Source organism: Blennius ocellaris (genome assembly GCF_963422515.1).
Source record: "Blennius ocellaris genome assembly, chromosome: 9".
NCBI classification, from domain to species: domain Eukaryota; kingdom Metazoa; phylum Chordata; class Actinopteri; order Blenniiformes; family Blenniidae; genus Blennius; species Blennius ocellaris.
The window spans coordinates 15,582,990-15,602,301 of record NC_137658.1 but is presented as its reverse complement, the minus strand read 5'-3'; the positions used below and the strand labels follow the sequence as shown (position 1 = coordinate 15,602,301).

Genomic DNA, 19,312 nt, shown 5'->3' with positions numbered 1-19,312 from the left:
CTTGCTCTCTCTCTCTCTCTCTCTCTCTCTCAGTGGTGAATCTGGTATAAAAGGTCACTTGGGGGTCGCTCCATTCACATTTACTCAACCTCAAGTGCTGATTTATTCAACCTTTGCCTTAAAGAACATTTTCCTCTACTTTTGAACGTATTGTAACCTCCTAAAAGGTGGCATGCTTGTTGGATGGCTCAGAAAGGGTGTACACATTTCACTTAAGGGCAAACACTTTGTAAATCCGTCACTCATAGCCCAGAAATATCACTGAGCAATTTCCAGACTGAACACGTTGTGCAGAGCTGGACAGAGAGGTGAGGCGAGGGCCAGTCTGACGCTGCCTGAATGCTTTGTGAAGCAGCCGCTGTCTTGTCAGACTCCCGTGTTTCTATGGCTTCTATTTTTAACCTTGTATGAGGCTAATTCATTTACATGCAACATGCATGCTTTGATCTGTGTTCAGAGCTCAGATGCTCTTTGGCTTTTTCTCTCTCTTTCTCTTCGCCTTCATCCTCCCTTTCATTCCCTCTCCCAGCATAGAATCCTCTGTTCTTTTAAAGCAACTGTTGTTTTGTGTCTCCGTTGTTCCTCAACGTCGGCGAGCATATAATGTTGCTAAAATGTGATGATGTATTCACACCAGCATTTGTGGCATCAACTAATTGCATCGAAACCATTAAAAAGCATCACGTCAGCTGCGGTTTCAACACCATCCTTGTTTTTAACAAGCAGGAAGACTGCGCCCGTTTCCAGGTTGCTGCCTTGTTATCGTTGCCTCAAGTTGTTACCAAGAGCTTATTGTTATATTTGCTGTCTGCAACAGCCGAGGATTGTGGGAAATCTTCCCTGATGGACTGCTAAGACAGAAAACGCGCCGTGAGCGCCCAGATCAGAGCGCACAGATATCTGCGGGAGAAGAGAAGAATGGAGTGTTTTAGTTTTGTTCTCTCTCAGAGAGACTGGAGCTCTTAATTATTCATAAGCAACTACAAGCAGCTCCACTGGCTCAGAAACAAGAGCCGCTACTCAGCAAATACTGGAGATAATTCACTGAATCCAAAATATCTTGCTAAACAGCCTGTTTTGTGTGTGTGTGTGCGTGTGTGTGTGTGTGCGTGTGCGTGCGCGTGTGCGTGTGTGTTTTAAGGAAGTGGGGAGAGTGAGCGGACCTGCACACATCGCTAAACATGGGTCCGTATACACACTTGTCCATCTGTGCATTGCAGCAAGTGCATTCATTGTGGACATGTGCAGAGAGAGACAGACAGAGAGAGAGAGAGAGCGAGAGAGAGAGAGAGAGAGAGAGAGAGAGAGAGAGAGAGAGAGAGAGAGAGAGAGAGAGAGAGAGAGAGAGAGATGTTGTCTGTTATCAGTTCCCTCGTTGCTCCTTTGAGATTCAAAGGAACTGGGTCACTGCTCTCTGTAAGCTTGACTTTGGATGCATACTGTACATGCACACACTTAAAAACAACCCTCCCCCCCCCCCCACACACACACACACACACACACACACACACACTGGAAACACATGCACACTCATACCTCTAAGCCTGCTTCTGGAGGATATGATTGTGAAGTTTAGCTCAAATGTGGCAAATGTTCAGCTGGATTATAACGGGGATCCACAAAGGAAACATTTTATCTCAGCAAATTATCATGTGATTCCTGTACCAAATCCTTCCATGGCAAAGTCTCCTATTCTACTAAATGATAACATATCTCACTCCCTTCCTCTGTGTGTGTGTGTGTGTGTGTGTGTGTGTGTGTGTGTGTGTGTGTGTGTGTGTGTGTGTGTGTGTGTGTGTGTGTGTGTGTGTGTGTGTGTGTGTGTGTGTGTGTGTGTGTGTGATCATGCGAGAAAAACAATTTCATGATGGGAGTTTAATTATAACAATGTTTTTAACAAAGATGAGGATTACTGCGAGGATGCATATTGCATGCATGGATGCCCTGCTGCGCTTCTGCAAAGTCATTTTCATGTGTTCCTGAAGGCCTCATCAGCATCCACATCACAGGTCACTTCACCCAGTCGCACATGTGCCACATGGCGTCCTTGAGCCCCCTGTCATAAATCTCCCATGTTATACGTTTCCACTCATAAATCATTACTCTTGGTAAATACCTGCTATTTTAGGCAGCGTGTATTTGCAGCTAATGTATTATTGAAAAACTTGCTGTGTGTGTGTGTGTGTGTGTATGTGTGTGTGTGTGTGTGTGTGTGTGTGTGTGTGTGTGTGTGTGTGTGTGTGTGTGTGTGTGTGTGTGTGTGTGTGTGTGTGTGTGTGTGTGAGTGAAGGACTGCTTGTTTTTCACAACCATGGGATATTTTTTCATGTTCATGGCATGCACATCATTTCATGGAGAAAAACACATTGTGGCTTATTTTAACAAATAGATCAGATAATTTCTGCCGTGAATTAAAATCTTAGTTTCTGTTGAGAAGAAGAAGCTCACTTGATGTTCTGTTTATTATGAGTGTATGGTTTCTCACTGGAACTTTCATATTATATGACATCAATGTCTTAATAATAATGAAGCATCAGTGTATAAGTGCTTTGTTGCTGTTGGAGCTAAAGAATGTGAAGCTCCTTGTCGTTGCTATATGTAGTTTCACATGCCTCGGTAGCAGATAAATACAAAGACTGTAACTATGAGGTACAATCTAATTTCTTTGATTGCTTTGTGAGATGAATGCTAAAAAGGCAACAGGTCAAGTAGATGTTTTTAAGAAGTTCGAATATAGAAATTTTTGAACATTTCGCAATGCCTGTTATTGCAATGTTATTCTTACTAGTTCCACTGTATTTTTTTTTTTTTTTTTGCCATTTTTTCGAGCATTTTCCCCCTCTAAATGTTTCATCGCTTTATATAGTGAATGGATTCTCAGCTTTCTGAGTTTTAGAATGATACATTCTTAAAAAAAAATGTATTGTTTGACTGTTTAGATTTGCTTGGGAGCCATTCATCACAAAATTCATCACAAGAAAGAGACACCGATGAAAGATTTGTGACAAACAGTTTAATCTCTCATATCTTCACCTGAAGCCACAGTGGACTAAAAAGTACAGTATTTCACTTGTGAGATGTATTGCAGGCACATGAACATGAACACTCAGCGTGGGGAGTCTTGACTGCTTTTTACTACTTAACAGATTAAATTCTGTAAACATTTGATTCATTTTGAACTTTTAAAGCTTTTACCAGCCAAAATATTATCTTAAGCATATTTGTGTGTGGGTGTGTGTGTGTGTGTGTTGGTCTGGAGAGGTTTGGAGCTGCAGATTTTTTTACGTGGACTGGAGTGGGCGCAGCGGGGGTCAAATGGTTTAAGTGCTTTTTTAACAGAACTGGAATTTTTGCCCGCTGTGGTGGTTCCATTCCCCTTTACTTCTGCCCCTGGCACCCCCCCCCCCCCCCCCCCCCCCCACCCCCCATCCTCCCCCACCTACTCCTTCCTCCCCCCTCCTTTTCCCTCATGCAGGGAGCAGTGGGCTGTAATCACTAAATTACTGTTTTCACTCTGAGCTGAAGTCACCACACTGCACAGCTTCCCAGCCCCTCTCTCCCTCTCTCTCTTTCTCTCTCTCTCTCTCCCTTTCTCTCTTTCTCTCTGTCCTATTTCATTTGCTCCCCTCTCCCTCTGCCATTCATGTCTTTCTACTTCCACCCCTTCTTCATTATTTATTGTGAAGCCTTCTTACTGTAAGCTGCCTTCATGATGGGAATGGAGGGAAAGGAACTGGGCCTGAGGATGAAGGGTTTGTGAGGGAGGAATGGAGGGAGGGAGGGAGGGAGGGAGGGAAGGAGATGATGGAAAGTTTGGAATATGAAATGAATCTGATAGAATGATGAAACCAGGCTTGAGGAAGAAGAACGCTGACCGTCTCTTTATTCATTCTGTCCACACTGTGTTCTTCTCAGTACAGTAACACGGCCGTTGCTGTTGTTGTTTTTTAAACACCCTCTTCCTTAGAAAGGGAGAAGTTGAGGGTTGTGAGCAAAGTGTTTGCCACCCCAGCTGATCAGTCTGAGAGAAAATACGCTCCCTATGAAAGTTGGACGGTGCTGTCGTGATACCCGAAGCGCCACATCCTGATGACAAATGAATCTGTGTGTCCTTGAATCGAACGAGAGGCAGAGGGCCTCACTGGCTCTCCTCGGTCCTCCGTCCTCCTCGTGTGGCCGCAGAAGGAGGGAGCGAGGGAGGAGTGAGAAAGACACAGAGCACGGAGAGTGTACACGAGGAGGGGTTGTCATGGGAACAGACGTGGAGAGCCCTGTTTGAGTGAGGATGCTTGAGACAAAATGACAGTACAGTGAAGCGATTGAGCATGGGAGAGGCGGTCGGATAGGTAGGAAAGCAGAAAAACACACAGCATGATCTGGAAACAAGTGCAGTACAAAGACAATACCCCAAATAAAAAGTTGCATTCCCTTGTGACACTGTAAACTGCGTGCTCGTTTGTTTTCCTCTGAGCCAGGAAAAGATTTAAAGCTCACATCCTGCAGGTTGTACACTGAGATCCCTCAACACCCTTCTATTGTGACTTAGGGGAAAAAAAAAAAAAAGGATTCACCCCCCCCTTCTTTTTTATTCTCTCACCTCAGCCGATCCCCACCAGCCCCACCAGCACTTCCCCAACACCCGGTGGCACCTTGGGTATGTCCAAAATGGACGCTCCCAGCATGCAGGACGTCTACATCCTATCTCCCGTCTCTGGACTCTACAGCACCAGGTCAGACCGACACGTAACAATGCTGATTATTGGTGATGAGGATGATGATGATGATGATGATGATGATGATGATGATGATGATGATGATGATGATGATGATGATGATGATGGCAGCTCTGTTCTCCACAGGGAGGAGATGGGTCTAATGTCCTGTGACGACATCAGCCGCTACAGCGTGGGCTCCCAGTCCGGTTCTAAAGGCTCGGAGGCGGTCAGCTACTACTTGGACCAGGACAGCGGGCAGTACTTCTCCCTGCTGGAAGGAGACGGGCCGCCGGGGCCTGACTACGACAGGGGGCGCAACACGGGTATACGCCGGCGGGACAAGACCCCCACACATGGTGAGGGATCAAGCGCGAGCGTGCGGTCCCAAAGGAGCAGGGAGGCTCTGACTCTTCACTCAGTGGAGGCGCATCTTCTCTCACCTTTCGATTTTTCCAACGCTCCTCCTTATGTGTTTGTTCATCCCTTCGCTTCGTGGCTTTGTTCCTCATTGTCTTTGTCTTCCACGCGCACGTCCCAGAAACAAACCAAATGACACACCGAACATTGAGTCCCAACACACACACTGTCTCCAGCTCCCTGTCTGCCCAACCACCTGTGTCCACCCTCGTCCCAGACCGCTTCGACAGCGACCACTCCTGTGCTGCGAACCCACCGAGTTACTGCTGCATGACATGCAAGACGAGGGTCTGACGACAAACCGCACTGGCAGGTTACTGCTCTGTAAACTCTGAATGTACAATGTGTTTTTGTGTGAAACGCCATTCATGGACTCATATACGAACACAGACGCCATCAGGCCCATCTGCTTGGAGTGAGTCAGCTCCACTGAATGGCTGCCGTTTGTTCTCATCAGAACTGAATATATGTGGGAGTGGGGCCCACCTCCACCACCACCTCCCTAGCTCACTCAGCTGTTATCAATAACACGACGAATATTATGGACTAGTAGCTATCGTCAGGTGAAAACAGTCCCGTCACTTTCGGCTCAAATACATCTAACAAATAAGTTTATGAGTTGTTAATGACAAGTAAAAGTTTTGTTCTCACAGTAAGACATGTTATGCTGATTCCAAAAAGGTTGCCACACCAAGTAATTGTACCTTGCAGCATAGACTTAGGATTTGAAAGGATACATTTATTGAAACAAGAGGCATAGAGATTCTAACTTTACTGACACGCTTGGGATTGGCTGATAATTTATATAAAAGATAGATCAATTTCTCTGCATACTCTGGTTTGCTCCCACAATCCACAGACTATTAATGGCTATAAATGGCTGAAGAAGTGAACGTGTCTTGATAAAGTAGACTATCGAGGACAAGTAGACAGCTTCTAAAAATATAAAAAAAACAATGTACTACAAGAGATGTCTGTGAAGATTGGTGGATATATAATGTTGTCGTGAATTGAAAGGCTCTTCATGAGTTTGGAACTTTTGGACGAAAGGTGAAAGGTCCCTGTTCTCCACCATCAGGTTCACTAAGTCCATTGCACACTTTTGGTTTGTTCACGTCACTTTTCAGTGAGGGGAAAAAGTCTTGTTTTTATCGTTTTCAAAGTTCTTTTTGACAATGTCACAATTATGATGAAGCTAAGATGCTCGTCATGCTGCGGGAGCCTTTTCAGCTCACGCTTATGAATTAGTGATGTGCCCCCTCGCATGAACACTTGCAAAAAGATGGCAATCAACATTAAAACTACACAAGATTAATGGTCATTGCTGATTAGGTCAACTGACTGCAACTCACTTCCTTTGGTCACTTTCCTTTTGACGTTTGTACAGTTTTAACTTAATCTTGTGGCGTAAGCTGTGATTTCTGACACTTACTAATCACCATCGTTTTGTGTCATCGTTGACAGCTGCTGAGCGGCTTCTAGATTGAATAAATTCAGCCCTGTGGGACTATTTGTGGCGCTCTGCATGTGTGCTGAGGACAAAAGCCATTGAGGGATTTCTTAAGGCCTCCCACTCTCTCTCTCGTTTTGCAAGCCGTACACAGTTCCTCGAGGGTCTCCCTTTCTCGTCCCCCACCACCGACCCACATGCACTTTTTCTCTCTCGCCTGTTCACCTGTCCGATTGTCTCTCACGCTGTCTCTCGGTCACGTCTCACACCCCCAGTGGATTTCCCGCCCAAACCCCCACCCCCACCACCACCACCACCACCACCACCTCCCCGTCCCGTGCCCACCCCACATAGCCGACTCTCTGATTGCTGATTGGTGCTTCCAGGTGACCTCAGACCTGTTTCCATGCCTCCCGAATATAACTGGATGGCCGAGGCCAAGGAACCCAGCATGGGCAAGAGAGGGAGCCGAGGTACACACACACAAACATATACATATACACACAACCCCCCCCCCCCCCCCCGCGACCACTCACCTCTCCTTCTTCAGTCACACTCGAACAAACACACTTTACACACCCGGGTGGGACTGATGCGGTGCTTTGCCTCATACTCAGTTCAACACATTTCAGCTCATCTTCTGGGTTATCCATCGTGGTGTGGTTGTGTGAGGATACATATCTGCCAGGTATGTATCTGACCGGGCGTCAAATAAACATAAATGCAAGGAAATTGCATTTATAGACTCGCTCTCGAAAAATGAGGGATATTTCTACGTGACCAATTCTAACCAGCTTCCCCATTTAGCTGTGAGACTCGATCTGTATTCAACCGAGGATCCTCCACTCTGCCGTCAGAAAGTCTATGAATAACATTAAAGCACAATACTAATGCTGGGGGTCTGCCTTTCTTCCTCTCCTCCTCTCTTTCTCTCAGTCACTTTTTCAGATTTTCACATTTCAGTGTGGGCATAATAAACAAATTAGGTGAGAAGCTTTATCTGCTAATAGCTGAAGTAGAATAAAATTTTCTGTGACCCACAAGACTTTTGCAGTAGGTCTTTCCAAAATCAGCATAATCACTGTAAACAGATTGGCTGCATGTCCCTGGCTGTGGATCCGTATCAGCGTCGACAGCTCTGAGGTACTTTTATCCCTTTTTGTTGTTTTTTTTAATTTTTATCTGAACAGGCCTGTTCAGCCTCATCCATTTCCATTCTGAGGTTCTCCCTTGACTCCCCGGTGCTATCTCAGTCCGTCTGAGGCTTCTCTCTCTCTCTCTCTCTCTCTCTCTCTCTCTCTCTCTCTCTCTCTCTCTCTCGCTCTCTGTTATCCTTTCTATTGAGGCCGTACGTCCTCTAATGTCCACCTCCCTCCACTCCCCTCCCTCTGCGTCTCCTTCACAGATTCAGACAACTCCTTGCTGCGTTACCTCAGCGACGATAAGATCCTGGTGATCGAGGAGGAGCCCGAGGGTCCGGGGAGGGAAAGCCGACGGGATTCCACCAGACGCTCCCGGCGCAAGAGCCGCAATCCCAGCAGCCCCAGCTTTCCCATCAGCCCCTCAATGTTGTCCTCCACTCTGCGCCTAGACCAGCCACCAGACGCCTTGCCTGTACGTACTCAGTCTTAAATACATACAGCAGCTACACATAGTAATAAAAAACATGAACGAGACACACAGTGTGACTGAATGAGACGTTTCCATCAAACTCCCCCGAGGGCGAGCATTGACCTTGAGGCCTGGAACCAAGGTTCGAATCCCAAACGGAGGAGTAATAGCATCCAATGTCAAAACTAGCCAAGTGCACATCTATGAAAAGGAGCAGAATTGAAGAGCCTCCTGTATGTGTGTAAAAACCTACAAAGTAAATATTCTTGTAAAGAGAATCACGCCAAATATCAGCTTTTACTGTTTTCAGTCACATTTACTGTTTTTATGATTAAACTATTACGGGGAAGGTAACCTGACATGGTCAATTCTACTTTTTTCTTAAACTGAGCATTATATAAATAAAATAAGATAAATTATCATGCTATGATAAGGATGTGACAACACTAATGTTAACATTTTTTGAAGACATACAGAATTTGAACACAAATCAACAGAAATAAAGAAAAAACAGGAGCAGAATAATCACAGTAGTAATAAATGCATGTTGTTCCACTTATAAAGTTGTTACCACAGAATGTAGTGTTTTCTTAGAACAATGTCCTGCAATGCTATTTCAGCGAATTAGTCATTTTAAAATGAGAAACTACAGCTATAAAAACATGAACGTTAAAACCAAAATATCACGGCAGATTTTTCACAGTGAAAAAACATATAAACCTAAAACATAGAAGATTTTGAGATACATGTTTTTTTAAGGTATTAGCTGAAATTAGTAAGAGAAACAATCAACATATTTCAGTTTATGTGAAATAAATGTAAATTGCATGGAAGTTTGGTTTCAGTTATGTGGGAAATGCACTTCTTGAGATACTCCTGCATATTTATACAAGTCATGTAGCGTCCATAGTTTTTTTAATTTCTGACATATAAACTAAACTTCCAGTTCATTATTTCAGTGTATACATATGAAAACTCAAACTAAGATGCATCAAAATGTTACAATATTTCTTCAGATATGGCTTTTTTTCACCTAATTCTACAATTATCAAAATTTGATTACATGGAATGCCTGAGATTTTTTAATTTAGCCATGAGTATAGAAACAATTGACTGTTATTGTGAACTGCTACCTTCTATGACTTTCATTAAATAAAAGATATTTAATGGGTGTTTCTGGAAAAGCTCTCCCTCTCTCCTGCACAATTACGCTCAGAGGCCATGAGGCCATACACAGGAAGCAGCAGTTACAATTATTGAATGATTTGTCAATAAGATGGATCTGGAGCAATAAACAATCACAGGATCAGAAAACAATGGAGGAGAGTTTCAAACGAGAAGCAGAAGAAAGAAAAACATGCTGCTAATGTCTCCTACGCGCTCAAAATGAAAAGTCATCAGACAAACCATCAGAGTGTTAGCATGTTATTACCCGTTATTATCACTGATTATTGTCTCCGGAATTGTCTTTTTCTCTTCTCTCTCTGTTGGAGTCAGAGTTCGTTCAGTTCATTGTTTCTGATCTGATTTTTACTTCTAACAAAGTGTTCGCAGCAGGTGATTGTGGTAGGAGGAGAGGTCATGGTGTTCACACTTGGTGTGTGGTGTGTGTGTGTGTGTGTGTGTGTGTGTGTGTGTGTGTGTGTGTGTGTGTGTGTGTGTGTGTGTGTGTGTGTGTGTGTGTGTGTGTGTGTGTGTGTGTGTGTGTGTGTGTGTGTGTGTGTTGTGAAGGGTCTCAGGTAGAGGAGACAAAGGAGAATGAGAACAATAAGTGTTATTGCGTGGCTGCCAACATCAGGGATGACAAGGACAGTGACAGTGAAGAACGCGCCCCTCTGTTGCTGTTACGAGTGTGTGTTTTGTGCACACAGACACGCGCGGGCACACACACACACACACACACACACACACACACACACACACACACACACACACACACACACACACACACACACACACACACACACACACACACACACACACACAGCCTTACAGAAAGACACAATAGCTCTCACAGGAGTGCATTTGTATGCAGCCATCTCACGACTCATCCTAACTCATCCTAATATCCCCATCTCCTCAGACACACCAGAGTCTAAATAGGAGTTTATTCTGAACACGCACGCACACACACACACACACACTGAAGCATGTACCCCTGTGAGTAGGTATATGACTCAGCATCAGCTAGACCAATTACAAGTGCAGCTGACAGACTGTGCTTAAAACACAGCACACGCAAACACACACAAAAGCGGCACGCTAACAGCTTAGCTCACACCAGCCCTCTCTAACCCTCTGAGCGGCATCTTTCTCATGGCGGTGACGCATATCTATTCGGTGGCACCTAAAGTATACTATCCTTATCCTTCACTAACAAGCAGACCTCGGTGACCTAATTGTGTTCTTTCTGTATCATTTCTCACAATCAATGCAAAACAGCAACAGGGATAAGTGACGTCTTTCTCTTGTACTTGGATCTTCTTCTACGAATGCCGGAGATGAAGCACCATGTAACGTAGTTGCTGTCGCAAAGGAGCTTTCATCATTAGTAGTGTTGCAGAACTTTACCGAAGCTTTGTCGGGCTATGAGATAATGGTGCCCTTGACACACTGACTGAGCCCCTCCGCTCTTAAACAAGAAAGACTCCTAATGATCTCTTCACACTGTGCCCGAGGATCCAAAGATCCCCGGAGCACACAAACATGTTCTCAAGTAGCTCCATTCATGTATCAAAAAAGTGGCCAAAGTACACAGGAACAGATAAATGTAGGCAGGTTTAATTGGGCTGCGATGCTCCGATCACTTCAATGATCACAGTCGTGAAGGGTTCTTACAGCACCAGATGTGATTAAATCAAAATCAACACATATAAACCTTTAACCAGCCCAAAATAGTTTGATTTTAAAGAAATTGGTACAACTGGAAGCTACATAGGACACTTCGGTGGACACTAGGATGCAAACTGAGCTTTTTGTGTGTGTGAAATCCCATTAAAACATGTTTTTCTAGATAATTATGTGCTTTATTACAACTGGATGTAAATCAGCTTTGATTATTAGGTGTATTATTTCCAACACTATGGTATAAAGATGTTTTTGTTGTTTGAGCACTTGACCATTGACCATGAGACCATTGCTGGGAATAATATGTTATAAATTAAAAGGTTGCTGTAATGTCACTATTTGAGGCAGTGGAGGCTGCTGCCTTTGACACTTCTGGTTTCTTCGCCAGCTGTCAGCTAATCTTCAACATGAAAGAAATCTGACTGCAAGTCACCATTAACATCATTCTGCAGGGACTGTACCTGATATGTATACTGTGTAAACATTAGTTTCTGCATGTTGATGGTTACATCTCAGCTGTTTTGATTCTCAGTCTTCTCATTGCCTTTTCATATTAACGTTAATTCATTGCAAAATCCCCATTCATAACCAATCCAAATAACAGCTGAGCAACTCAAACACACTACAAATAAGAACACATTTACCACCATTTGACTTCCAACTGGCTGATCCAACTCATTAATTCCAAATTTAATGAGGGAATCAGTCATCAGACTGACCCACACAGAGTTGACAGCTCAGCTGATGTGTCCCAGGAACACTACAATAATACCACTATGTGTGCTATATTAAGACATGCCAGTTGAGACGGTTACTTTCCCAAGAAACCAGATACTTTTTGCTGCTATGTGACAAAACTATGTCAAAATATTTTTCTTTTGCAAATGTCGTGATGAATTTTAAAATATTTAATTATTCATAGCACCGCAGGTATCCGGCGAGAACTATAAACTGGGTAAATGTGTTGTTTGTGTCTGTGAATGTCTGAATGATTTTCAGAAGGTATTCAATGTGTTGTTTTGTTTCTCCCTTTCAGCGAGGTGCAGACACACTGCGAGCAGACACAACAGACAGGTGAGTTCATATTTGCGACCTCCTATTTTGTGCCAAATTAAATTAGTTTGTGGTTCTATTCAATCCTGCGTGCCCTCTCTGCAGGTACTCGGGCTCAGGGAGCTCAGGAGCGGCTTCCATGCGGAAGGTACAGGTCTGAGGCTGCAGTTTTCTACATACATTTTATAAATCATTGTGTAATATTTGTATTTTCCAGGTGCTCTGTGACTTCAAACCCATTTTAATGAGGCTTCAGATTCATCAGGAGTCTCCCAGCCTCTGCATCCGCTGTTTCCTGGAGATCAATTGTGTCCAAATAATAGCTGAACATACAGCACCGATGCCTCGGATTAAATCCATTCAGGACTATAATAATTAAATTAAAGATAACAGTCGAAGGAGGTGGATTGGTTTCCATATTTGGGTTACCGTGACATGGGAAGCTTTCTCACTCATTAGCCTTTAGCATAGAGTGAGTCAGCTCGGTTGACTGTAAACACATTTGTATTTGTCTTTGTTGCATAAATAAATATACCTAGGCTTATTCAGTCATGCTATACAAGGGTGTGAGAAAATAGAAGCAACCAGAAGCAACCATTAGCGAAAAGCTGACATGGAAGTAGCTGGTTTCTATTTAGGGCCCTATATTCTTCCAGGTAATAAAAAATATCTAATCTACCACTGGCCACTGTAGCGTCGGTGCAAGCTTCAGTGCTGTATCACAGGTTGGAGGTCACCTCTTGTCTGCGGAGGTTTCAGACCTCCTCCCTGTCTGAAGTCCTCGCTGCTGTGCACCTGAGGAAATTATTAATTAGGTAAACATGCGGAGTGAACTGGCTGCTCCTCTGTGGGGAGGAAGAGCCTCCAAAGTCACTGAGAAAATCAAGCATTTTCATTTACTGAAGACTTTGATCTGATGTCTTTCTCCTCTCTCTTTTCCAGTCTTTCCATTACACCTCTTTAAGAACGAAAACCAAAAAGAGAAGTAAAGGTACGCCCTCTTTCGCATCCTTCCTGGTAATCTAATGATGGTACTAGCACTGTGTTTGGAGGATCACAACTACCCTCTGAAGGGTAAAAGGGCATCAAGCTTGGAAATTTACATTATATTATACAAAAACAGGATTGAGAATGCTGCATTGACCACCATTTTCCCTTCCTTTAACTCACTTCTAATTAGTATTTTACTTTTTTTTTTATTTTATTTTTTAGATTATCCTACTTTGTCATGGTTTCTGATACACTATGTTTTGAAAATTTCAGCTTTTTCTTAGTTGAGTTGAGAAAATTGTCCATGACCTTTTGGACACAGGGTGATTCTTCTCTGTCCTCTGCAGGTTCACTCACGAGTGCCAGTCGAAGGAGAATCTCCTGTAAGGACCTGGGCCATGGCGACTGTGAAGGCTGGCTGTGGAAGAAAAAAGACGCTAAAGGCTACTTCACCCAAAAATGGAGAAAGTACTGGTTCATCCTCAAAGAGTCCTGTCTCTACTGGTACACCAACCAAAACGTAAGGCTAACTCCTTTCAAGACGCATTTATATTGACATATATAAAGAGGACATTAAAGAGGAATTTCATCAATTTTAATCATAGACATCAGACTGTTCAGCATAGGAAATAACACTCATGTAAAAAATGAATACAATATTTACATAAGAGAATCAATAAAGGATGAGAATGAAAATGCAAACATATAACAAACATATAAGATGCTCATAAAGAGAATAACAAAGAATAAATACCTCAATAATTTCCTGTCATTTTCTTTTAGTTCCTATACTCAAGACTGTTATTTTATTGATACATAATGTTGAATAATGTTGATTGTTATTATGTTGTGGTGCATCATAGCCATGAATTGTCAAATTTGTGAACTATCACACAGTATGTGACACATTTTTGTCCTGATAATTTTTAATCCTCAAATTGTTGCAGCGATAATCCAAACAAATTCATCCCATTTCATTAAAAAAAGACATCCATGCAAAGCAGGAAGTCATTGTAAGATAGAGTTTTAATCAATATATTATTAGTAAATCCACAATATTATGTAGTAAAGCGCATATCCAGTCCAAAAAATATATATTTTGTTTTAATCAAATTAGAATTATATAGCTGACCTGGTCAGTCTTTTCTATGTTCAACGGCGAAGGGATTTAACTCTGGCCAATATAAACAACATATGTTCTTTTCATATGCTCATCTACAGCATTACTATATTGAATGAGAGTGGTTTATCAGTATGCATGACATTTTGTTCTGTGTGATGATGATGTACCACCACTCTCCATCTGTCTGTGCCTGCAGGATGAGAAGGCTGAGGGCTTCATCAGCCTCCCCGAGTTCAGAATAGACCGAGCCATAGAGTGCAGACGGAAATTGTGAGTGTCCCTCACATGTCGCCAAAATTACTAATCAAGCACATTTTGCATCCACACACGAACCTGCTGTGTGCACACAAAAAGAGCACTAATCAGCCTTCTCCTCCCCGACTGACTGCAGCGCCTTCAAAGCCTGTCATCCCAAAATCAAGAGCTTCTTCTTCGCCACAGATTGTCTTGAGGAAATGAACAGGTGAGTTGAGTTTTGTGTGTGTGTGTGTGTGTGTGTGTGTGTGTGTGTGTGTGGGTGTGTGTGTGTGTGTGTGTGTGTGTGTGTGTGTGTGTGTGTGTGTGTGTGTGTGTGTGTGTGTGTGTGTGTGTGTGTGTGTGTGTGTGTGTGGGAGTGCGTGCGTGCGTGCGTGCGTGTGTGTATGTATGTGTGTGTCTCTTAATGTGGACAGTAGTTAGAGACGAGGGACATCACGTGTCCTTTCATGAATATTTTAACCAAGTGAATCAAGTTTACACAAGGCTACAGCCCACCAACACAACACTGTGCATGAATAAGGCATGAACCTGGCCCTCTGTTGTTCAATGCAGGACTGTGTGTGTGTGTGCGTGTGTGTGTGTGTGTGTGTGTGAGAGAGAGAGAGAGAGGGAGAGAGATCGTAGTGATATTTGCAGGAACGCTATCTGATGAGCTCTAATTATCCACACCTCTCCTCAATGACATGGGGAGATAATTGGGGGAGAGTAATTAACCAGCTATATTTGACTTCCATACTGTGCTCGGAGGCTCATGTGTGAAAGCTCTGTTGCACACACGCTCATGTGTGAAAAAGGTGGGTGTTGACATAGAGAAAAAGGAAGCAACGAAAAACTTGATACGCTTTATCAAATTACCATTGCTTTTTGGCGCACTTACAGTAAAACTACAGTCATACAAGAACTTCCTGAAAGTTTGCCGATTCATGAAGAGGATTCTTGTTGTGGAAGTATGTTTAGCTTTGTTGCCTCACAGAAAGAAGTTTTCTGGTTCAAACACTGCCAAACAATGGTTAACTGTTTCTCAGTGGACTTCTGTGTTTGTGTATGTGCTTCAAATTCAGTATTTACTTTTGAAAACTTAATCAAAAACTGCAAAATCACATCTCTCTGGATGCTTTCTGTTCATTCAGTCATCCCAGACTTCTCCTTTCTCTGCTGGTGTGCCCCAGGGCTCTATCCAAGGTCTTCATTGTCTTCGCCATATTTTTTGAAAATAAATAGAGTTTTATTGTTATGCAGATGACACTCAGCTCTACTTTTCAAACATTTAACACTCATTTTTAATTTGAAAAGAAATGTTTTTAATTTCTTTGTCTCGCTAGAAGAAAAGCTTATTTCAATGAATAACAGCTGTAACAAATATCGATTATTTTGTACTCTTGACTTTTCATTCTGTAGATTAAAAAAAAAAAAGATCTTAAATCAATAGTATTTGTAACAAATTGAACATCAGAAGCTTCCAAAGCCTCCACTGGGGGGCACTAAAGAGTTTCAACCTGTTTGCAGCAAGTTTGAAAAAAAAACAAAAACAAAAAAACTATTTGTGGTTAATGAAAAGAAATGAATGAAAACGTATTTTATTCTATGGAAACACACATTACCTATGGCTTGGAAAGAGGACAGAAATCAAGTCAAAGTATTAAAAACAAAAATAAGTAAAAAAAAATATTTATGAGTTCATGGTATGAAGTGTAAACACTGTCTAAAGAGTTTAACTATAAGATTTTATAATATAGAGCAACCAAACCAGTAATTATACTTTCTTACATTAAATACATTTTCTGGTAATACTTGGTATGTTTTTATTGCAATAGTTGTTTGGGAACATTTAAGCAATTACTTTTGCCTAAATGTGAAAGACTAGAAAATGTTAAAAAAAACAAAAATAATTAATTAAAGGAAACAATTTTCATCTGGTCATTAGTACACATTTAATTTTAAGAGTACTTGTGATACAATTTCATTAAATGCAAGAGTAACTTTAGATATACTGTATACTTTGATTTTGATCATCATAATGAAATATCTCATCAGTTTTGGAATAGGTCATCTCGGGCTAGGATTACACACTAAAACTGGTTTGACGTATTACTTTTAGATCTTTTCGGGGGATGATGGAGCACAGCTAGACGCTTCCTCCAGTAGTATGATAAGTTTCCTGTTCTTTGTGCGAAGACGAAGCCTCTATTCTTAGCAGCGGCCTTATTATTAGGCATCTGCAGGGGGACAGACAGGACGAGCTGGGATCTGCGATGGAGACATGGAGACTGCAACGGGTGCCTGAGCAGGAAAAGGACGCTGTTGGTAGAGGAAGGGACCCAGGATTATCATTTCTCTCATTCTGCACCCGTCTCTCTAATCATCTCAAAGCCTTTCTCTCCTCATCGGGCGGAGTCAGTTAGACAGATATCAACTGTTAAGGGACACCATGTAAAATATTTAGGCTGAGGTGTTTTTTTGTATTCATCACCCACCCAGTATAACCCATCCTTCTTTCCTCTTCTTTTCTATCTTGTTTTCTTCCTCTTCAAACTTTCTTGTCAATCCGCTTTAACTTTCCATTAGGTGGATGAACCGACTGGGGCTCGCTGCTATCGGCTACACACCCGATGATAAGGTGCCTCGCCCAGATGAAGGTGAGACAAGATTGGCAGAACCGAACCCCAGTTCAGTTTGGGTTATTTTTAGAATCAATTGCTAATATTTATGTGTGTGTTTATCTTCTTGTCAGATTACTGGAGCGAGAGCGATCAAGACGAGGTTGACGGCTCAATGACACTCAAGCAGGAGGGACCATCATCCCTCTGTGATACCTACCATCGCACACCATCAGTGAGTAACGCACACTCACACAAGTGCACACTCGTCAACTTTTTTTTTTCCTGCTTCATTCTGATGGAATATTTTAGTCTTAAAAGGCCCACAGTCTGCAGAGCTGCATAGACCAGAGCTCTCAGCATTAATAAAACATCAGACTATCTGGTTCTGTAAGCAGCCAAGACCATCACGTCTGCGTTCTGCTGCCAGAACCTGCACAGTCTGACCACCGGGTGGCGTTACATCTCCACTCAGAGCAGTCACGCCAGTCATCTCATTGCTTCTTTGCTCTCATCTTTTGATCTCTTTCTTTCCTTCACACACACACCCCCCGTCTGTTTTCCTCCTCCTCCTGTCCTCTCTCCATCCTCCTCCTCGTTTTTGCGTGTTTCGCTTGTATCTGTGCTCACACTTTCACCCCCCAATCCCTCATCCCTCATCCCTCACCCCTCACCCCTCATCCCTCACCCCTCACCCCTCACCCCTCACCCCTCATCCCTCATCCCTCATCCCTCACCCCTCGGCCCATCCAGGCTAACTTCCTCCACAGTTATGACCAGTTGCCCCGCTCAGTGAGCTCCATGAGCCTCATGCGCTCCACTCCGTCCCCGCTCCCTCCACCGATGAGTGCCTCCACCTCCCCCATCCCTCCACAGATGGTCTCTTCCACCTCCCCTCTCCCTCCCCAGGTCAACTCCTCCAGCCCCTTCCCGGAGCCCAAGCACGGCCGACACTTCTCCAGTGAGTCCACGCACTCCCACTCCTCAGCCGAGGACCAGCGCGGGGACGGGATGGGGATGGGTACGGGCACGGGCAGCACCAGCACCCACTCCTCGGGATGCCGCTCCTCCCACCGGGAGCGCCGCTCCTGGCAGGACCTCATCGAGACCCCTCTGACCAGCGCCGGGCTGCACTTCCTCCAGACCGCACCCAACGACAGCGAGTACGGCGGGCTGATGGGGAGCATGGCCGGGGAGATGGGCTTCTACGGCGGCCTGGGCAGACAGGGGATGTCCCCAGAGAGGCGCAGGCAGGCCACGCTGCCCGTACGGAGACACCACGCTGCGGAGAGGGACAGAGACCGGGACGGGCCCTTCCCTCTGGAGCGGGGCCCGCACACACACAGCCACACACACCGGAGGTCCCACAAGCAGCGGAGCCAAAGTCTGCCCAGAAACAGGGACCCCCTGCCGGGGAAGCTGTTACACTCTTCAGTTCACATGGAGGAAAGGAGTGAGGACGAGGAGGCAGAGGGCCAGGCTGCAGACCTACTGGAGGGGGACGAGGGTAAGAAAAGGACACAAACTCTGGATTGTACCACAGATGAATGAATTCATTGAAAGAGCAGGATTCAGGTTGTGTTTTGGTCATTTTTGTTCTCATCCTGAAGACCAGGTGACGCCTCACGTCACCCAAACAGCAGCCGAAATACCAGAGTGAACTAAGAAAAATGACATCACTTCCTCATGATCAATGATCAACCTTTATCTGACATTATTTTTAAGTGAGCTGTTCAATTTAGGCTTCACAAAGTGGAGAGTGTTCAGAGTCAAACCTTGTGGAATATAGGGGATCTTTAAAGTAAATACACTTGGAAAAATCTAAAAAAAATAAAAAAAATGTGGTAAAGGCCATAACCAGTAAAACATTTCTAGATTAACTGCAAACTATTCCTCTTTGTTTCACAGCCAGGAGACTTAAATTGAGACAAACAGACTTAATTGTGTTTATTCCAGCTAAATTGATTTGCTTTAAATGATTCAGTACTTCCCTTTATTTTCATTTTCACCAAAGCTTTCAAAGCAACTGTTTTAAACCTGAGGGATCAGAGCTGAGCACAGAAGAGATCAAGAAAATTAACTTAAATTACGTCACCTATTTCACATGAGAACTATTTGTGTTTTTATCACACACAAAAGATGCAAAGTGTAAGGTGTGCACTAGATTTGGTAAATGACCCAAAAAATACAATTTAATGCCATGAATAAATTGTAATAGATGACATCCTCTCTATTGAAATTGTGACTCCTT

At 43.4% G+C, this 19,312-nt stretch overlaps 1 protein-coding gene across 1 annotated transcript in view; it reads left to right on the top strand.

Annotated features, from left to right (window-relative positions):
• Positions 1-19,312, top strand: part of LOC308134547 (connector enhancer of kinase suppressor of ras 2) — a gene marked incomplete at both ends in the record, with an annotated part of 61,982 nt that overhangs the window by 40,714 nt on the left and 1,956 nt on the right. Inside the window, 13 exons of the mRNA XM_080502315.1 lie at positions 4,603-4,730; positions 4,860-5,071; positions 6,969-7,055; positions 7,988-8,196; positions 12,077-12,114; positions 12,199-12,241; positions 13,036-13,084; positions 13,431-13,603; positions 14,403-14,476; positions 14,598-14,669; positions 17,030-17,100; positions 17,196-17,296; positions 17,815-18,568. Of these exons, the coding sequence (XP_080358441.1) occupies positions 4,603-4,730; positions 4,860-5,071; positions 6,969-7,055; positions 7,988-8,196; positions 12,077-12,114; positions 12,199-12,241; positions 13,036-13,084; positions 13,431-13,603; positions 14,403-14,476; positions 14,598-14,669; positions 17,030-17,100; positions 17,196-17,296; positions 17,815-18,568 (2,011 nt within the window). The remainder of the gene's footprint in view (positions 1-4,602; positions 4,731-4,859; positions 5,072-6,968; positions 7,056-7,987; positions 8,197-12,076; positions 12,115-12,198; positions 12,242-13,035; positions 13,085-13,430; positions 13,604-14,402; positions 14,477-14,597; positions 14,670-17,029; positions 17,101-17,195; positions 17,297-17,814; positions 18,569-19,312) is intronic.